At 42.0% G+C, this 22,608-nt stretch overlaps 1 protein-coding gene across 1 annotated transcript in view; it reads left to right on the plus strand.

Moving 5' to 3' along the window:
• LOC146186016 (atrial natriuretic peptide receptor 1-like) overlaps positions 1 to 22,608 on the plus strand; it is a 250,043-nt gene that overhangs the window by 84,111 nt on the left and 143,324 nt on the right. Inside the window, exon 3 of the mRNA XM_084607971.1 lies at positions 6,827 to 6,938. Coding sequence (XP_084464097.1) covers positions 6,827 to 6,938 — 112 coding nt within the window. The remainder of the gene's footprint in view (positions 1 to 6,826; positions 6,939 to 22,608) is intronic.

Here is a 22,608-nt window from a genome sequence, read left to right on the forward strand (position 1 = left end):
TTATCCCAGTATATCTGTGAAGCGGTCCTTTTAAAAGCTATGTGAGTGTGTTTTCATATATTTGCTACAACACGCCCAACACGCCCAACTGTTTAACCAGGGCTTACTTCTGCAGCACAGTGGTATCATCATCCTGGCCGGAACGCATTGTTTCCAAGGTTCTGCCATTTATTGGTGATTAGGTTCTATAAACTATTTATATTTAATGCCTCCGATAGCGTTTCAAATAGGCCGTAGTATATTATCAAGTGCAAGTGACGTTTCTGCATTTCAAGCCTTCTGGTGTTTATAAATACTCTCGGCAACGGCATCAAATACATTCGCATGCTGCAACCGACTGCACTATATATGCCACCACCATGACCATCACTGTTTATGGTAACAAGCGTAGTTTCCTACAAATACCTAACTAAATTTTTTTCTGAAACCACGATTCCGTTAAAAGAACAACTGATGGCTTGGTCATATCCAATATAGCTTGCAGAAATTCTCTACCTTGTTATTTGGGCTGTGCTTATGCAGTTAACTGTAAGAAAAGACAGGTCCTTAAGCAATCTTTTATTTTTGCCATTAAACCCGAACAATCTGACCTCATTGCTCATCATTCATGTACTTGACTTCGCTTTGGTACAATACATCAATACATCACTTTTGAGAGAAACTTTGTTGTCCTCCTGATGATGCAGTTCAGTGTTGTCCCATATCGTATTCGTCTTTTTTCTGACATTTTATTAGTAATAACTTCCCAGTTACATTTGAATGTAAATACCTTTTCAATAACTGAACGACATTTCTCATGTGTACACTCTCAAACACTATGCGTCCACTAATTTACACTGTAGTACTGCAAAGGGCTATTACTCATTTTTAGATCGTTTGTACGTTTCATGCCCATCTTTGTCTTCAAAATCAAAGAAAACCAAATCGCACCTCTGAGAACGATTTTATAGACATTCGTTCTTTGGAGTCTGGTATTATTACTTGTATCAAAATGCTTCTGTCAAAACAATGCCACCTCGGTCGGGATCGAACATCAGTGGAAAGCTCAGTAGTTAACTACTTAGCTTCCAGGTGGGAGTGATAAAGGTGGTATTAGTAATGAATTGGTCTGTGACAAAAGTTATAGTTGAAACGCGGTTATAAACGCATATAATAATGTATGTCATAAAAATAGTAAATTAAAGATAAGGAGGAAGAAAACATCTTTTAAAAGGCAGAAGAGAGGAAAAAAAGAGTAAAGGGTCGTGAACAGAAAGAGAAAAAGAAAAACCACAAATTCTAATGTAAAGGAAGGTTGTCAGAATCGTTGAATGTAGTTGAGTTTTTCATAAATGTCTCTTTAGCTTTAAGGAACAGTTTATTTGCTTCGTGCACATCAATGTGATTATTCGTATTTTAGTTTTTTCGTTCACTGCGAGCATTTATGCTTCAAAAATACCTTTGCAGGTCAGCATTTTAGCGAATACCTTTCTTGCGGAAAAATTCTGTTCATCACTCGCAAATCAATGGGAATGGTACCCAGCTGCGGCAACCAGCGCACCTAACCTAAACCAATTTCTAGAAAAGGAAGAGAATGCAGATGCAGATTACCTATAAAGAACTACCTTTTCATTCACCCAGACATATTGGGTGAATTTTAAAGGCAAGCAACTGCAATACGCACCTATTTTACACACAGTATACTTTTATTTTTTATTTGCTTGCGATAGGCGTTGGTTCTTTAATGTCATTTGTTCAATTCTGAATAGGTATTGCGATTTACCGCCAGAAGTAATGTGTGCCAAGTCCTAAAACTTATCTGGCATGGTTGAGGTCTCACGAAAGCCCTATGATTATAGAATACCGAATTAAGCGTGCATCATCGTTGGAACTGCTTGGCTGCTTTTTTTTTCTGCTTTGCTGAGCCGAGTTCTTTCATCCGGGGAGCTTTGCAGCGTTCTATCATAGCGACGCGCAGAGCTTTGTCGCATGAAATTTGTTTCCCTATAGTGCTCCGTAATACGTACTATAATCTAACAATTTTAACCAGCTCTGAAGAAAACAACTGATACGTTTATGCCCCTAACATGCTATGATATTCTTCCACTAAAACATTTTCACCTATTAAATTGTTTATAGTTGATTTAAGAGGTTTTTTTTTTTTTTTTTTATTCTCGAATGAAGAACTTCAGAAAAAAAAAATCACTGTTTTAACGTACCCTAAACCTTAAGAATGAAATGCGTAAGAGTGAAGCACGTTTAAACCGCATTTTCAATGCTAGATATTTCTAAATATTTTTTTGAAATTTTTTTTGAGGGAAATGAAATGCGCAGTATATTTGTCATTTCTCGATGGACACCTGCAGTTATGCCTAATTTGTAAATTGGATTTTAGAAAAGATAGAGCTCTGCATCTGTTACAGCTCTCGGTTGATACCTGAACCGCATAAAAGAGAACGAAACGATATCAAAGTCGTTAATGCTACGGCCAGCGAAATTCGAAGTTTTAGTTACAGTACTGGAGCTTATGCTCTAAAACCACGGTGTATTTAGACAAACCACCTGCTTTTAAACCAGCAATAATAGAAGTGTCATAGAGCGCGTTTCTTTTCTTCAAGAACTGCGCTTATAGATGAAGCATGCCTAGATACATCGGTGCTCCCTCTAGACTAGCTGATGGACAACCTGTGTCAATGATATCAGGAAAGAAGAACTGCTCGCACCGATGGTACGTCCATAACAAATTATTTCACCGCACCGTAGGTATAACTGAATTGTCGAAGCAGTCAGTAAACAAAAGTCGTTTAGAAGGTTCTGATTGTAAACGGGGAAACCCTGAGGCTTATGCAATGTCCCCAGTGCAACTCTGATGTACGCAAAAAAAAAAAACGATCTGTAGATTTGAATAGTAATGCATGAAGAGAACAAGCGGATTATTACGACCGTCGGTTGCTCTGGAGTAATTTTGTGACAAAGAAGAAGAGTATGTGTTCCTGTTTGGAATGTCAGCCCTAATAATTGCGTCATAGTTATTAACCTGCATCGGAGACTGCAACATTAAATAATTATGCTAATTTAATCGGGAGCGCATCTTAAGCGTATATTACCATAGAAAAACACATGTTGCCGTCAAAAAACGGGAAAATCGATTGCGATGTTCGTTGGGGCTCCAGAGTGGTACTACAAGGCCTAATGCGACGACATGGGCTATGTGACACAAGATTACACAGGAACAAACATATAGACCTGCGCTAGCATACAATAGTTCTCTTGAGCACGTCAGCGTTCTTCGTACAGACTCATATAGGCTTTAGTATGTATTTTAGCATTTAGAGCATATTTAGAATGTATTATAAGCAATTTAGTGCTGAATCATTAAATATACAGTTTACTATTTTTAAGAGTGCTTGCAAAAATCATGTGATAGGAATATTAAAAGCTTCAAGATTTGCAAATCTGATTATCGGGTAGTCCTGGGAACTCGGTCTTCACAATTAAATACGAGGTTACCGCCAGTTATGCAGCAATAAAGGATAGAGTAAGACGAAGCATATAGTGAAAGTTGATAAATGTAAGCACGTAAGAAGTTAAGCCTGAATAATATGAACAAAATGAGCAGTCGAGGAACTCATAAAAGGAGAAAACGCGCTAAATCGTAACCCGAACTATGCTCACTGTAAATAATGCGATTTTGCTGTTAGATGAATAGAATCATTCCTTTTGTTTTTTACCTGGAGGCTGATTTACCCTTTGTCGTAACTTATCGGGGAAGAATCTTGCTTTTATCCTTCTCAGTTATGTTTTGCGTTGTTGCACCGGTGAACAGGAAACTTCGGGCAACGCCACGGTGCACACATTATATGTCTTCGCTTTCTTTCGATGCATCAGCCTTTTTCTTGTCGAGGTCGACCCTGTTCCTAGAGGGCTCGTATGTTTGCTCAGCAATTTTTCTTTGATGCCATCAAGGCTTAGGTCTCCAATAAAAGATACGCACTGAAGCGCGATCCTCGCTCAGGCTGCTGCGAACTAAAGAACGCCATCGGCAATGTCCCCCTTCTGCTGCTCGACTCCTGCGGGAATGGTGTCGAGGCTGCCATCAGGGGGTGGCTACCTCAATAAAACACATGATCTAGCTTTTCCACTGTTTACACGGCTATGCTATTCTATAATAGAGGCTGTTTTCCTCTTGTTTGACAGAAACATGTGGTCGAGTTCCAAGCCTGCTTTGATTTTCTTTCACATGACGTGTTACAAATTGGGAAATATCTGTCCCTGAAGTTTCTTAAGCTACCATTATTTGAACGCTTGTTTCTTTTTAGGTGTTCTTGGTTGGGTGGCGCACTGGCGTGTACCATGGTTTTAATGTCGCTTTTCGGACTGGGAAACATAACTCGCAGAAGCTTTGAACGTGAAAGACTTGAGTTCGTTCTCGTATCACAGCAGACAGAGCACGATCGAATCCGATAACCAGTAGCGTGGTAGCATTTTGAAACAAAAACAATAAAAAAATTAGACGAAAATTTGTATCCTGGAAATATCTAGCTGTCCAGACCTGTATCATGCGATAATTAAGAACTTGCAGCCCCTTTTCTCCGTGTGAGTTCGAAGCTCTGTATTACAAAATCAGCACTCATGACAATTAAGGGTGTGCATCGTTTCACCTCGCTTGAGCTGCTAGACATCTTTTTTAATACGCACATTGTCTACATAACGAGAACTGTCGACGACGGGAGACGATTATTTAGGCCTTTCAAAGTGGTATACGTTCTACATTGCAGACATTTCTTCGGGTTTTCAAGTGTAACATCACTTGCTGCAAAGTTCGTTCATTTAGAGGCGGTCGATCATTACTCGCATATGTGTACATGCTTAAAAACCAGTGCCGTCATACAATTATGTTTTATTTTTGTAATTTTGGCTGTCAAGTATGCTTTCCTTAATCGAACTGAGCTTCGATATGTTTTAATGATATTATAAATTCGTTTGTATAAGACAGTACAGGAACATTAATTCCTTTTTTGTTTTGTTTAAGGGAGCACTTGAGGACATAAATACCTTCACTTCTTTTTGTTGAAATTTGTCTGGTAATAGTAATTTACCGATGAAACTTTGTGCTAGAAAGATGAATTTCTGCTTTCTTGCTTTGCCTCATACTAAGTTTAAATTTAATTACGGGTGGGTTTCAGGTAAGCCATAGAACACAAACTTGAAAGGAATGTCCAGTAATTTGCTTAATTGGCAATTTCTTGTTAAAAATCAAGAGAATGCCAGCGCACGGGGCACGCGCTTACAGTGAAAGGCTGCTCTCACAATTATTATTTCTCAATTATTAAAATAGGAAAACATGTGGCATAAGTACGAGCCTCAAGTTTTGGCACGACGCATAGATTCACGACCGACGTATTAAGATTTCGATTGTATAATTTGTTAATTAGAATCGCAAGATTGAGCACCTATTTCGGACCATGAAGCGTGCATTATTTGCATATTGCGGCGGCCTCAATAATAAACCTGATTAGTTGCTGCTAGCTGAAAAGAAAACTGGTGCGAATATCACTCGCGGCTAGCCTAGTCCCTAGTTACCTTTCCATTTTCTTTTAGTTTGATCGACATTTTTCTTGTCCACGACGACTCCGTTCCAAGAGGGCCCGTGTAGACTCGCACTGACCGCGTTACCAATCGATGCACAGACATATATGACCCAAACACGAGTGTTTGAGTGGTGCCGCTACGAAAAGGGCACTCCAGCCCTATGCTTCGCAACCATAAGAGCTTCGGTTGGTTCCTGTAAGCCTCTCTGCCTCTTCATGCGTACGAATGACCCAAACTATACTCTTCGCTGCTTATCACTTGCGGGCTTCTGAAAGCCTTGTTTCCAATGCTTATATATAGTGTCGCATCGTACTACTGCTACAAAACTACCCTTGCTTTCAAAATTCCCGTATAAAGTTTCTAAATGCTTTAATTTCATTGGAATCACAGTTCCGAATGTTATTCTTGCCTGCCTAAGAACTATTCCTTGCTATTGTATTCTGAAATAGGTAACAATTTCTTTACAGAATGTCTCTCATTGAATATATTTGCCACCCCTCTTTACGTAATGCGTGTTGCCATGCACATCCGTTCGGAACAAGCGGCACATCTCTGTAATAAGGCTCCCTCTTTGTGAGATGAAATTCATAATACGCTTGCTTTAATATTTGAAGTAACCGCTTAGACTCATATACATAGTTTGCGAGCACTTTTAGCGTGCGATTGAAGTGCATTTTCTTGCGCCGTGCATATTTATCTCAGCACTGTTTGTTATTGCTCAGTAATTGCTGGTGGGAAGAACGATGTTTGGTTGCATTTATTTTATTGCTTGTGGCTGATAAAGAAGGCTCAAAGATTGCGACAGGTATTCCCAATCACTTTCCAGCTACGCCAAACACAGCAGGAGAAGGCTCATAATCAGTTAGAGATTTGAATATGATTAAAAAGTACGTGAAAACGTCACGTACAGCCCGAAATTCTGCAAGGGTGAAACAGAACAAATTTTCTTCGTAGCGGTTTACTTATTTGGGTTATAGAGTCGGCCAATCAATTTGGTTGTAGCTCAGCTTCAAATGAGGAGACGTATTTTTTTACTCCTCTATTGTAACCAACTCTGCTGTTTATAAGTGCACCTCTCGCTGTCCGCTGGTATTGAAATTCAAAATATTTAGTTTATAAATAAAGTATGGTCATTTTGTGATTATTGTTGTTTATAGCACAGGGCTTTTCCTGGTATTCTAAAACGGAAAGAAAAAAGCAGATTGTCGGCAATTTGATAAAAAAAAAATCCTTCTCTTTCCTTTCATTTCTGCAGTCGTCGTCATCTGCGCGTCTCCCGACACAGTGCGGGAGATTATGCTCACCGCCGACGACCTCGGCATGGGCAACGGCGACTTCGTCTTTTTCTCCGTGGAACTGTTCACCACGTAAGTCGCACTCCTTTCATCAATCACTAGCGGTATAAACTTGTAAAAACGAATGTTCGATATATTCTAGTCAACGCATGCGTTGTCGGTGTGCCGTATTCTTTCTTCAGTTGTCACCTTTGCGCCGTAGTGTTTTCAAATCATGAACGAATTCGCCCCGCAGGCCGTCATTCTAACCTACCATCTATTCTAGCGCACGGGACTGTATACGATATAATATCATTTACCTAACATTTTTTAGTATTTGTTTTGGCTCTGTAGTCTCGTACACTACTAGAAGCCATGGAAACCCACCAGCGCTGCCACTTTCATCTGTGCACTGGATGGAGTGGCGCGGCAGGGAACGACGCGTTAGAAAGAACACCCGCGTATTAAATTGCATTTAATTTGGGCTTATTTGCATTGTAGTCCATATGTGGCCTCCATTCAATCCTTGTTATTTTCTTCGACTTAGAAGATCGGAATTAGGCTTTATTATAAACAGGGTCATAAATGTTGTCACATGTAAGTATTTCTTTATTAAGCAGAATAATATCGAGATCATTATGGCCTGTATTTAAGACAGCTGTTCAGAACCCCGAACTTCTCTCTACTGCGATGAAACATTATTGCGAAACTTCTTCCAGAAATATTCCGTGTGGTTTTTAGGCACAGGTATAATTTACAGCCTCTCAACAGGTCTAGGCATTACCGTTATTTTCATGAACTCTCTTCTTTTTTGTATTTAGGCTTTTACAAAATACAGTTGTTTATCAACTACGATTCATTACGCGGAGAGTTGTCAAAACGTGACAGACTATCTGGTATCATTGACATTAATCTACAAGTGACAGCTGTTGAACGTAACTGAAAAAATGTTCCTCCCAGATCTTCAGATCGCTTCTTGAAAGTTCTGGAATGCAGAAGAGATTCAATCTGAAGTACTTCAGCAATCTGTTGACAAAGCATTCAAAGGTGTGCACAGTGCGATATGGAATTTTGCGCAGACCACGCGAAATTGAAAGTTCTTTTTAAATTTTTCGACATGTAGAGAAAATGTATATCTTTAGAATTCTTATAAAACCGCTCACGCATGAAGCTTTCACTGGCGCCTTACTATCGCACGCCGATTAGTGTACAGACAAAAATTATGATAATTTAGAATTCTTAAAAAACAAACAGCTCACGCGTGAAGCTTTCACTGGCGCATTACTGTCTCATGCTGATTAGTGCTCAGGTACGGTACCCTGCACAAGTTCTGATCCTTGGTACGTAAGTTCAAAGGTGCAAATCAAGACATTTATCTTAGACGGACCATTTGTCAGTTAACATCATACGAGATACAAGGAAAGTGAAGACTTTGTGCTAGGCGCACGAAATTCGGGCTCCGCTCCATGATTCAAGTCCGCCACAAAGCAGCCTACGTATTTTCAGTGAGAATCTTTGCAATTGTTGAATTGTATACAAGCCACTTCCCTTTCTCGTCGCCTGGCTACGTAATTCAAAAGCGGATGCAATACATTGGTCCTTCACGGTGTCAGCGCATGACTGAAGCGAAGTTTCGAGACACGTCTGCCTGAATACGCGTGCTGCAGTCCTCATTTGTAATTCTCACTTCGCACCTTGTAGTCACCAACTGCAATCGCAAATTTTTGTTTGCCGATACCGAGTTTTGTGCGGGCTCTCTGCTATTGGCTAAAGGCAGAAGCAGATAATTTTGTGCGTGTAAATAAAGTCAGTCCATTTTTAACTCCAGAGATGCAATTCCGACCAAATGGCAGAAATTTCGTCATCGCAATCTCTTAGAGTATGTGTTGTTACAAGGAGAGATTACAAACGTTAGCACTAATATCTTTGTCCCCTCAAAAGATGGACTTTACGGCGGGCTCTAAGCATTGTTCAAGCTACCATTTACACCCACAAATGGTTCTTCAATTTTTTTAAACCTTGCTCCCTAAATTATTTACGGTTTTTGTATTAACTAAAGGTAAGTAAAAGGAGCCACCAAATTACCCTTCAGGGAGCATTAGCATCGGTGATTGCAGCGTGAAGCTGCACCTGTCAAGACTTATGGAGTTAACTTTGGGGCAATCAGTGGGTCAAGAGCAATGACGGCATGATAGCATGACGGCTGAGGCCACTTCAAAGCGTGAATGGGAGGGGGCCAGCACTAAAGGAAAATATGGCGCGGCTCTTCTCGCCGCCTAGAGCGAGAGAGCTGAATACGACGAGCACTGCAGATCTTCGAGGAAAATTTATTGCTTTTGTTCCATGAACGATCCACACTCTAAAGTAGATTTCATGCCTCCCCCTTGTTTACTGACGACGTTACTACAGTCTGCCAGAGAATGCGCTGCGGATGTTTCCTGCATTTCACTCTAGAACGAAAGAGCGGGGTCGCTACTTCACAGGTTACACGAGAACGGGAACGAGAGCGTAGAGTAACCGCGGGAGAAGGGAAAGGCCTGAGCACCCGGCACAAACGGATGTGCGCCTCTTTCCAACGCCAAAATGGAAGAAGCAACTCTATTTACACGTGCGGTTAGCACTTCAACACTCTGGTAGAATATCGATCAGACAATCAGTCCCCTTTTTCTAGAGCCAACCCTTCCAGAATGCGGCTGTGGCAGCGACGTTGCCCTAGCAACCATCGTCGCTCCTCAGTGGAGCAGGTTACTGGTTAGTCTTCTCTGAACCGAGCCACTATCTTTGACCATGGGTTGCTCCCGTAACATTGCTCGGCATTTCAACAGAGCAGTGGGCGAGGCTGTCTGTCAGCTCAGGCTGGTTGCGATTTGCTTTACCATTTTGTTTGTCCTCCATGCACACGGCTTTTATAGCCAGCCAAATAATTTACTTCCCGGAGTCATGCTGTAATATGTAATAATCATTTCCAGAAGCTATAGCCCGACTGAGCAAACAAGCAGTAAGAATAATTGCTTAATCAAAATATGCTAATTCCAGCAAACTACTTTTTAGCTCAACATGCGTTCTATCTTTGCACTCCATGAGCACTTTAAAGGGAAGTAGCTGAGAAAATTCACGATATTCTGATGCTAAATTACCTACTTTTTGAATTTCCTACAGAACATATGTTCGTCTCCGCGTTCTGCACTTATGTTGTAATTTATTCTAATGGACCTGAAGACATCGTTTAGCTATAGGCCCAATACGATTACTCATATTGTACTCAGAAAAAATCGTTCTAGAAGGAAGGAGATGGCTCTCGGACGCTGTGTGGGGAATTAGGTAATTAAGAAACATGGAGACGTAGCTTCTCGGTTCTTCACACTGGGGTTCTTCTCTTTCCTTCTCAGTTTTCTCTACTCTTTTCGGTTATTCACATCCTGCAGATCTATTGGTTGTTAGTCGACCTCCCAACACTGCTCAAAGCAGCCCACTTCTACTGTCGTGTGTATCAATGGCATGTCGGGTTGCGACGCTTGATCATATCTCGTGTGCTAGGGGGGACCTGTTATCCTGTGGACTTTGCTGATGTTTTTTTTTTTTTGTATTCCTGATTGAAAAAGTGCGCAGTGCCATTTAAGACGCTCTAGGTATGCTGTACGCTATTCCTATAGTGAGTGTCTCTGTTCTGTTTGATTGTTTGGTGTCTAGCTAATTAGTTGCGTGCAGTCTGTACGCTAAAATAAAAAGGAGAGAGATTTCAAGTCATCGGGAAATCCGGAGACCCACATTAAAAACAGCCAGATTAACAAACCAAAAAGAAAACTCCCAGACTGCTTGTCTATCTTCACGAGGTGCACATGCAGACAACAGCGATGCCATAAGCAGCCAGATAGCCTGATCGAGACATAAGATTCTTTAGAAAGTGGCAAAAGCAGCAAGTCGAGAATCAACATCCTTATAGCTGCTTCCCCCGTAAATGGGCTTCCGGCTACAAAAACTCGCCAAACCAACCTAACATGGGCAGTTTGGGCACGGCTGAACCATTAAAAGCGAACCGGACATAAGATATCTCGGGGGTCGTTAACGCTGCCTTCTCGGTTTAACTAAAGGAAAACAAAATCATTGGCAGTTGTCTACACAGACACAAATAAAAATGGAGGATATTTTTCAGCTATTCAGCCCAAAGCGACATAGTTATTCTGACTAGGAAACTCTTTGGTGCAATAAAGTGGTTCCAGCTGCTAGCGCAGAGCGTTCTTTTAAAATGCTTCCCACAGCGCTGTTTTTCGGGAAAAGTAGGCGACTTTTGGTTTTCGTGAGTATGTACCACTGCTAAAGAAATGGTGTAGGTTTTTAAATGTCTTCATGGTTAAATTAAAGCGCAGACACGGAAGCCCGAAAAGGACTTACCCATCATCCGTACAAGACGTAGCTAGATGAACAAGAAAATAAAATGTGGAGATGGTTAAGCTCCACTTTAAGGCAATAACACAACGCCAGCCTGTGGTCTTCCCTAATTAAACACGTATTCATTACCATACAGTTTTAAGATATCACTTTACCTGAAAGACCTCTCAACATACTTATAGACGCCGCTAACTAGTCAGTAGTGCCTGAGGCTCTCAAACAAAAGGCCACGGGTTGGAATCCTTCATGAAACCCAATTTTTTTTTTTACATTTTTTTACCAAAACAAATTGATTTCTTTTAAAGAATGTCTCATTTTAGACATGTGTGACATTTAAGTCTCATTACATATGTCATTATAAGGACTTTCATCCTAAGGCATGACAACACAATTCTCATGAACGTTACGAGATTTGTGAAATTTGTACGCGATGTTATGTGGCTGTCACGTCATGACATGTCCACTTGTGATGATTATCTCTACCGGACTTCGGGAGCCAACGGCACAACACCGAGCTTCATGTTGAAGGGGAGCCTTAAAGCTGTCGCTTCGAAAACACTACGCAAGCTTACAACTTTGCTTAGTTCGCTTCTGTATTTATTTTATTTTCTCGTGTGTACCCAAGCTATCTCACTTGATCTTTCAAATAAAAATTTGAATTGGTAGTGCATCGGTAGCCTTCCAGTCTGCCCTCATCTTTTTTAGTGTTACGTAACCAATGCACGAGCTACTCTTCCTGCCTCTAGAAAATATGGAAACATTATTGCCGCTGTTTATCATTTCAACCATCTAATGTCTTACGACTGTGAGTGATCCGTGCCCACCTTTGTTGCTTATCGCAGAGTCACGAGCACATATGCTTGTCGTCGCGACAGCGGCCAAATATCAAACCTGTTCCAGTGACGCCGTCTGTATATTAGAAATACCCGTTTGAACATATTATTGTACATGTACCCGGAGAGTACTCGCTCCCTCTACGCCCTCCCTTGCATTTCTGCGGAGAACGAAACCAGCGAGCAAGTTGCGCTCGGCGCGATACTTCCCAAGCCTGATTTTATTGTTAAAATTACTTTTTTATAAAAACCAAGATTTTACCTAACGTAAATCGACGTAAATTGGTTGCGAAGAATTTATTGAAGCAGGAAAAAAAGGGAGGGGGCTATTACAGCAAAATCAACAAATAATGTAAACAAAGCAGAAACTGATGTTGCCCGGGAGATAAGGCCTGTAGCCACTCTGACCATTCTCTTCCCCACCACCCCGCCCTTATTATTACACTTTGGTACGGTATGGTACCGTATGGTATCGTACGGTATGGTGTATGGTACCGTATGGTATGGTATGGTATGGTATGGTATGGTATGGTACGGTACGGTACGGTACGGTACGGTATGGTACGGTATGGTATGGTATGGTATGGTATGGTATGGTATAGTATGGTATGGTATGGTGGTTTAATGTCGCAAAGCAACACATGCTTCACGGTATGCCTTTGTGGATGGCTTCATGATAAATTGAATTACATTGGGTTGTTTGCCCTGCAGTGGCATCGCTTTCTGTTTCACATCCAATAAAATGCTGTCGCCGCGGCTGGTGTTGAACCCACTTCCTTTGCCTCTGAAGTCCAGCATCTTAAACCCTCAGCCACCGCAGCTCGGCATTCACGCAATTATTCGTGGTGGTTTAAATTTCCCTTGTCTAATTAATCGCCTCTTACGTCACGTTCTCGTGATTTCTATACAGTGCTTTATTAAAGTGCCGAAAACTGAACATTGAAGCGGTTCATCTCTGAACCTTTTTTTCATTTAGTACGAGCTCGTTCTTCTATTCGTTTTTTTTTTCTTTTATTGGAGATTCTGTATTTATTTGAATTGCCTCACATCTGTCCACAGTATAATAAAGCCAATATATAACGTATTATTGCAGCTATACTTGGCACGCCAAGGACAAGGGACATATAATTTGCATTGCGTTATTAGCCAGAGAATCTGCCTCAGCACTGATCGACAGAAGCATGAGCAGAAAAAGCTGCCTTTCTTCTATGTGGGACCTAAGCTATACATAACGCTCTCATGTGTTTTGCGTTCATATGCGAGCATTCCTGTTCATGGCGGCCTACATAAACAAAATCCGCAGCGTCGTACTTAGCGATGAAGAGAAACAGTGTGTTGCTGCTCACATTGCATTCCATGTACATTGCATATCTTCATGGCTGTTAAAGAGGTCAATGCACAGGGGTCAATGCACAGCGCTCACATGCAATGCACTAAGAGCCTTCAGTAGCATGTGCGAAATTCGCATTCCTCTTCTTATCTTCTTTCCAGGATCTCAAGAATAGCGTAATGGCCAGAAAAATCTCCACAAGCACGCTCGCAGTAGAATGTCTAATCTAACGGCACATCAACAGCGAGCTTAACACTTTTTCAAAATCTCCTCAACAGCTCTTGCCCAACGAAATAAGAAAGTAATTGTTACAGACTTTGCAAAACAGTTTCAGTGGCCTGATTATTTTCCTCCCGCTACTTCTTTCTGCTACCAACAATGAGGTGTAACACAAGGTAGGCTTTCGTTTTGTCAGACCTCATTTGTGGGTATACCGCTGCGACAATATCAAAATTTTAGTTTTCTTACTTTGCAGGAGTGAGAAATTACATTCCGCGAGATGGAACCGCTCATGCCGTTAAAGGAAAACAAAACGTTCTCATCGGACGCCGATGAATAAATATTAAAAAATCAGACGATGAGGTGCTTTAGAGTTGGCTTCACTGCAGGCACTATCTCGAGGTGCTCGGTGTTCCTAAATTTTTAGCTACCTATAGTGTGACCTCATCAATTATGTCCAATAAAAAGAGAGGTAGAGAAATTAAAGTTTTAGCCGCTTACTTATCACACGATAGCATGGGAAGTTCAAAATTTCATTGGTACTGCGGAAATAGGTGCGAATATTTCCAGTGACACGTTTAACACTGCCTATAGATAAGAAAGAGTTTGACTGCTACAGCTACTTCTCTCTTTATTCCTTTGCCCAGCGGATCAGTGATATTTGCTTGAACACATGTACAGGCCGTCTATCAGATGCTATATAATATACAATATCGTGTTATACATAACATCGTCATAATCCTCAGTAAAGCCAAACAATTCGCTTAGCTCGCAGTAGACCATGGTGTGTACCCAAAGCCCCACGCACCCATTTGTAGTTTCTATCTAGCACTCAACGGTACACACATCGACGTCCTTTTTGCGCACTGCAAATTCTTTTCTGCCCACTTCAGAGCTTGAAGAAACAAACAAACCAAGAGGGGTCCTTCACTCCGTAGCTTTGGCAGCTATAAAAATAAGCGCCCGACCAGATTTAGCCAGAAGCGGACAGGAGCGTAATGCTGGCCAGGAGCGTGTCAGTGAGACTCCGCGCTCTGGCCTTTGTCTGTTTACCTAAAGGCTAGAACTATTGCTGTTTCCTTGAATGAGTCGGTAATATGAAGTTTCCCAAAATCGTGTTTGGGTGTAGCGGCTAGAATGCGGTTTATTCCAAAAAGAGGACTGCTTTGTTTTTCAACCTTATATATTTGAACACATTGTGCGGAAACTACAGCCAAGTCCGTTCGAGTCAATTGATACCATAGCAAGAACTATGGTACAGCCAAAACCGCCTGTTTTTCACTCTACTTACCACATAACAGCAGTGGAATTTATATGTAAAAGTTCGCAAGTACCATATACATGTATGGGAGAATCAGAGTTCAGCACCCCGTCGCAAGTATTCTCTCGCTGCAAATTTCTGCTTCTGATGCTGCTTGGACGCAGGAGGGTCAGTTCAGGTCTTTAGGTCTCTTCAGTACTTCATTAGATCAGAAAACATTTCACTAACCTTATCACTATCGAACAATGCGCTACCGAAGCCCCTTTGAAAAGCATGCACACTTCTTAACCTTTTAGGGTAAAAAAAAAATGCAGTCACTGACCAAGTCAACATGAAAGAAAAAAAAAAAAAAACTTCTCGGTACCCATACGGGTCGGTGATCTAGGGCCCCGTACGGGTTCCGAAACGTCTTTTTTTAATTTTGCCGTGGTCAGTGACTGCAATTCTTTTTACCCTACTACCATGTCTGATCCGACGAACTTTCGTCGAAGCCTTAATTTTTTAACTTCTTCCCTGCTTCGATTACAGTGACATATCCACAATATACTAGTCATGTATATGACTAGTATATTGTGGATATGTCAGTATGCATGCAACATAAGGGCGAATTTATTAAAATGAGAATAAAGCTAATATACAGCCGAAAATTATGACAGAGTGCGAACGCAATGGAAACTGCGGTCGTTCAATTCATGAGAGAGGGGATGAGAGGGCTACAGAGTCTAATAGCTGCTGTTTCTTGATAGGAACTGAGAATTGTATAATACATCGCAAATCTTGAAAATGCCGGCTCAAACGGTCGTTCTTGTTGTTGTTTTTTTTCTTCTTGTCACCGGAGATCGTTCGCCGCGAATGGTGACAGATATTATAACCGGAAGTTTCATTTTTCTCGAGGGACAAGTTGAATCCCCGCAAAGAAAAAAAGAAACTTAGAGAACTGAACAGCTCGCGAGAAGTGGAATGGAAGGAGTCTTCACGTATTATAGGCTTCAACGCTCTTCACGCAAGCGCGAAAATAAGAGGCACACGCAATTCGGATTGCAAATACCTTAAGTTGTTTCTCTCCTAGAAAGCATTCCGCAGAGCGCCCTGTTTGGTCTGACGGGACAGGCAACGTGTCCGCACACTTCGAAAGCTTTTAGTGAAAACTTGAAATTGTCTCCCCTCTCCCCTCGCCGGTGATCCGGTAGGCCCGACGCACCAGTACGCACAATCTTCGAGCCACCACCGTTGTGCCGTCCGTTTCCTGCGACACCCTGTCGAGAGAGAAACGACAAATGGCTTTCGCCTCCGGGATTTCGATGTCGTTCGTATACTTGCCTGCTTCCTCCTACACGTCTCCTGGGCGCGTGCGTCATTGATTCTGGCACTCCGCGCATCCTGCCATCGGCGTAGGCGTCATCTGTCCTCTATGTGGGTGTTTTCTTTGTAGATGGTTGACTGCTCAATCTTTCGTCTTCTCTCCCTTCATCACTTCAGTGCTGGAAGGTCTGGGTTATTCTTTTTTTTTTTTTTGTCCTGAGCTTTATTCCCTGCTTTATGGTTGGTTCGCCTCGTTAGCGTCTGATTCCGCAAACGGCTGAGTGCGGAAGCTGATGAAATAAACTTCCGGCGAGTGCTCTGTGTCCTCTAGGAAAGCGAGTTTATCCAGGGAAGCTTAAAGAACAGTAAAGTAATCGACGTTTCTCTTATGACGCACATATGGATCTTGTAATGAGAGCTTTACGTGTAAGGGGAGGGGTGGAAAATCGAGATCGTGAAATATTTCTTGCTTTATGTATGAGATGTGTATAAAAATGCGTGTTGAATTTAGTTTGCCATATATCAGAGTTTTAAATGTTTGTACATAGATTCGATGGAGTGCGGTGATAATTAATTATAGAACGTAACGTTCCTAAAATCAACGCTTTTACACATGCCGCTCTCGCAATCAGAACAACTGTCGGTGGTTATATTTCATGTATCAAGACAGTGTGACAGTTTGCACTTCAAGCGTGTTAGATACTTGTAATGGTGAGACTGTGGAAGAAGAGAATATATGATTCACGAGCACCGAGGCCTATAGATGACGCTGTCTTAAGAAAACTTGTCATTATGAGATTAAAAAGTCTTCTTTCCAAGAGGAAAAGGTTGAACTATTTATGATAATTACGTCAAACGATGCCCTCTGGATTTGACAGCTGCATTAAGTATACGCTAACAGGGCCCCTATGTATTGCTTGAAAAAAAAAAAGGAACGAAACAGGCGAAGCCACAATTCTCAATCCATGCTAACGCCGCATATTATGTCGGCTGGAAAAGGTTACTCTAGAATGTGACATTTTTGTCGTGTTTATGGAATCTGAAAACTTGTGCAAATAGCAACGCGATAAACGAGGCAACACTAATGGTGCAGCAAATTGCGCACAGGCTGTTTTATGAGTGCAAAAAATGTCATCTTGTCGCGAGCTCCGTTTTCTTGAGGTTTATGCGGGAAGAAGGCATGGCACACATGTGAAGAGGGAAAAATGAGGGGACATTTATTTCTGCGTAAGACAGTTGCGTGAGTACGTTTCGTGGTAGTGTAAAGTTTGCGTGCTTGGCTCGCGATTCATGAGACACGCTGCGAACACCATCTATATAATAAAAAATTACACGATGCGATACCGGAAGATAAAGTTCGCGCATGCATCCGAAGTCGAACGGCTCGAATCCCATCCTTCCCTTAAACTCCCCCTTCTCTTTGGAAATAATTATAGGGACAATAAAGCTCCGCCTTTAGGGCTGCGACACGATAGCGTTAATTATAATAATGGCCGGGTTAAGTGGAGAAATATGGGAGAGGCCTTCGCCCTGCAGTGGGTATAATCAGGCTGATGATGATGATGATGATGATGATAATAATGGCCCCGACTTCGACTCGCCCTGCGGTTTCTCGTTCACTTAAATGTAGTCTTCGTTCGCTAGCCTACTTCAATCTGTACCTAAATCACAGAAACGTATTAGCGTACTACACTGACCTACACGTAATTCCAGTAGCGCTTGAAGATGGCCACCCTACATATTAAGGCCGGCTTTTAACCAAGCCGTATGAACGTGTCTGCGTGGCATAGGAGTATCGTACCTCTCTCGGCATGCACCTTTCAAACTCGAACCAGCAACCCGAGTTGCCATCTCTTCCCAACTTTCTGATACCATGTTGTCTCGTAATTCGCACAAACTACCGAAAAATCAGTGCTCGGCCTCTCTAGCCGCCAGCTGGGAGTGGACAGCTCGGTGCCCGTCATTTTTTGCTCACAACGCAGACGGGCCATGAGGCATTTAACGCTTTCGCACTATATATATATATGTATATATATATATATATATATATATATATATATATATATATATATATATATATATATATATATATATATATATATATATATATATATATATATATATTAAGAAAGGAGGGGGGGGGGAGGATAGATGTTTAAGGCGAAAGCCTTTCTAGGCTCGTCGAACGATATCTCGTGCGGTAGAGTTATGCGCAAGATTTTTGCGCGAGATACGTGCGCGAGATACGTGCGCGAGATGTGTCATATTCCGCAAGATTCCGCGATATTAGTTGTTGTCTAGAGTTCCTACCATCTGCAATCTCACACGTGAATGCGCACCAAGAAACGCCATGCCACAGAAGCTATGGTGTACCGTCGAAACTCACACATGCCGGACAAACTGTGACCGATACTGGGCCTTTCCTTTCCTGCAAACCAATTATAATTATATGTAGCACTGCAACGAACACTGATAAGATGCGAACGATAGGAGAAGAAGAGTAGGCGTTCGCCATTCTTCTCTTAAGATACATCTAGGAGACCCTCTAATTTGTTTTTATCTCTCTTTTTAGGACGTAGTTGGGTTTGGAATTTGGAAAAAGCTATTGAGGCGGTCAGGAATCGGCTACGGCAATTGTTGGATTCCAATGGGGTAGAGTGGAATTTATTCCAGTAGGCCAAATGGAGTCCAGCTCATTTCCAGGCTTCCAAAAGGGGCGAGAACTCATCTTAACCGAATGTGTCGCCCCTGGCTTCGAAACGTATTCCCATCCCCACGCCACGCTCACCGGGCTTGTGAACGTCTGAGACGGCTTTCCTAACAGGGGCCTTGCATTTGTGGTACCGCTTCTCCAAGCCTCGCTATAAATACAAGAGAAGTGGATTTCGCCATTGTAAGGCAGTTTTCAGCTCTAACCTAAGCTAACGAGGTAGGTGCAGAGGGTAACTGCTGTGAACTAAGATGAATTCCTTCCACGAGTTTCGCTGTTTACCATCCAGGGATAAAGATTCGATTCCAGTATATGTCTAACGATGTTTTTATTGAAACGAAATTGATTGACTCTGACGTAACGTCCCTGTCAGCCAGTCAGACGATTTAGCAGATACAGCGCCGACACTAGTATTCCGCCATACGGTAACTTTAACGAAAGCACGACACCATGATGGGGCCGATTATTTTTTCCGCTACTACGGGTGCAAGCCTGATACTTTCAACCCACGCGTATTAAAAACCTTTTCGCCCAAGCTAACCGTAGCAATTGGTGACGGATACTGCTCAGCAGAGGAAATTTAACACTGCTTCATGGATGCATCGCTCTTGCTGCCGAGAAAGAAATTTCGGTATATCAGTGACAGAATGCCCGATGTACGCTGGGGTAGCTGCCTATCGGTATAATGAGTTGTTCCTTTTTTACAGTTTGCGCATAGTTTCACCACTGTGTATTTATTGGACACCTTTAGCAGTAGCCCAGTTTGAATTGCGCACCTCGGTATGTTGCTTTCTCTTTGCTTGTGCGCATTCCCTGGATGAGCAGTTAGAACAAACATTCTATTCTGCCTGCCATTGTGATGTTGATGAGGAATAATTATTCGGCAGTATAATTAAGGACAACTAATATTTTTTCATGATGTAGTAAAGTGCTGAAGATGGCTTCATATGACTTATTTAGCTTTAGTTAAGAAACTAGAGTTTAAAAATTTCTCGACCACGTACGCAACGTGTAAGACATGCATTCCGACGCTACACCGTTTTTTCATCAAATCACGTGTTCTCTGTGCAACCAGTTGCTTTTGATGGCTCTCACCCCCGATCGATAAAACTGCCATTCACATCCCCTCTATATATTGTTTTCTCGTCATGTTTGAAGGCACCTTCATTATAAATAAAAGATTTGCCCTCGGTTTTCTCCGTTTTTTTGTGGCCTTCAGTGGACATCATAATAATTTTCATTTATTTGGGATTGTTCATTTTCCTGTTTCTCTCCGCACAGAACTGCGTATTCGTGGTTCATAAAAGGAAGGGAGGGGGGGGGGGAGGGGGGGGGGAGGGGGGCTGCTATGCGGTGCACATTAATAACTCGCCTAAAGGTTGAATTTGTTTTGTTTCGGAAATTTATGGCAAGCAGCTGCATAATTAAAGACAGCGCAACTAAAACTAACGTACGAGATTGATCGTAGTTAGCAAACTTAAGCTTCATAAAGCAAAGGGTACTGTGCACAAAATGACAAGAACGAGAAGGGAACACAGCCAGTTCGTAGCGTCTAAGATAAAGCACAGAAGGATGCATTACAGTTAAATACGAATTTATACACGTTTCATATTTCGAGGACTAGGCTGGCACGCTAAAGTATGCACCGCTGTTAATTAATGCCCCAGTAAACATTCAGGATAGCAGTAATGCATGTGTAGGGATTTGCCAGAGCGGACGAGCCCGAGAACCAATGCGTTGAGGTCCAAGTTCTAGAGGCTCTATGTGATTCTAGTCTATTACAAACAACTCTAAGCTATATATAATCGCCTTACACAGTTTCACGGTGCAGATTTTAAATTAACATGGCATGCCCCTAAGCTTGATTCTGTGCAGCAGCCTTTGAGAAGATTAACTATCGCCCGTTCTTTACTCCGCGTACCATCCGCACGTGCAGACTTGCTTTTGTTTGCAACCGCGTTTTTGTTGTGGAGTTCTTTCTTGCGTGCAGAGTGAAAAATGCTCTGGGAAGAAAATGACAGCGTGTTGAATATGTACCGCTAATGCTTCACCGCGGGCTATGTGCGCGGCGCAGTTTTGAACTGCGGATAAATTGCCACTACGCCTAATTATATCGGCTGCAACATGTAATCAGGCGCGCTTTCCCTCATTTTGCCTGCGGGTAAGCTCTGCCTTGCGAGCAGTGCTGTTCGAGAAACTAGCGGGCATTATATGGGATTTAGTAGGTATTAGTGAGGTTGGGACAAATTAAGCACATACTGCGCTTAAGAATAGGCACATACTATGTTGTACGGGTCAGCAGAGAGACGAGAAATAGATGATAGAAACCTGGTCCATAGGCATGTGGCTAAAAGGAGAGGAATTCTATATCATCAATCAGTGTGTGGTAGGTACCATTAACTAAGCTTATTAAGCGGTATAAACTAAAGGTTTACAGGTCTGCGCGCGTACATCTAGTCGTAAGGACCACGTAGTCGAGAGCTTCCATGAACGCAGAGCCATCAATAAAGTAAAATCACAAATATATTGTACTGATGGGCAGCTCCAGTGCCAAGACAAATACGCAGTAGGCTGCAGACTAAACAGCGGGTGACTACGGCATAGGCTCTAGAAAGAAAAAGGAAAAGTTATCAGTATAGTTCGCCGAACGCAATAATTTACGGGTGATAAACATTTTCTTCAACAAACGCAATTGCCACAGGTGGGCACAAAAAAGTCCGAATGGGAGACTGAAAAATGAAACAGGTTTCACAACGTTCTTTATCCCAGGACTTGTGCAGATATAAAAATCATCAGAAAGGAGCAGTGTTGTTATCTTAATGTATTAAGGCCCCGAATCAGTCTAGATGTACAGAGGGAACGGACTAAACTAGGAATGGGCGACAGTTTGAATAATAATAATAATTTGTTCACAGGAAGGGAAAGTCGCAGTAGCTGTCACATTTGCTCTGTGGACACCTGATCCGCGCCGTGGGGGAAGGGAGGAAGGTTCAAAGATATCATTTTTGTTAGCGCGGTAGCGGGCGGCAGGATGATTCGACAGGATAACGTTAAACTATTTAAGAAAAACCATTTGTAATTAAGAAACGTCCAAGTCTGAAAGCTCCCAAATCAATGAACAGACATGATCAAATCTACCAAATAAGCGCAAAGTGTTCGACGTAAGAAATTATAGCATTGTGATGTGGACTGATGGTAGAACGAGTGGAAGGAGATGGCTATACAATATGAAAAAGAACAGAACAAGGGTTCAGAGGTGGCCTGAGCTCGCAAGCCAAGGTTTCGACATGGGGACTTGCCTTAATCCTCCTAAACAATTAGAGAGAATCGAGCATAACTACAGACCGGTGGTAGCCCAGAAACTGACGCGGCGAAAAAAAAATTAATGTATGTGGCCAAGACAAGCAATGTCAGCAACCTAGATACGATTCTAAGCGAAAGCCTTTCTTGCCTCATGTGTGGCCTCTACATAAAGTGTGAACTGAAGCTGTGACCACAAAATTCTGATCCCCAGCCGCCCGCGCAAACTATTACTCCATGCTGGGCTGGTGATTAACACATTGTAATTCTCCTGGTCTAGCATAGGGATTTGGGTTTGGATCTATGGCGTCTTCTTCGTATCGGGTAGTGCTTACAAAAAAAACAAACAAGAAATAATGATAACAGCGATGACAATAACGCAGAACTTAGGGATAATAAAAATAGCAGGGATAACAATG

Source organism: Amblyomma maculatum, chromosome 6, assembly GCF_055883805.1.
Source record: "Amblyomma maculatum isolate TAMU_Amacu chromosome 6, ASM5588380v1, whole genome shotgun sequence".
Lineage (NCBI taxonomy): Eukaryota > Metazoa > Arthropoda > Arachnida > Ixodida > Ixodidae > Amblyomma > Amblyomma maculatum.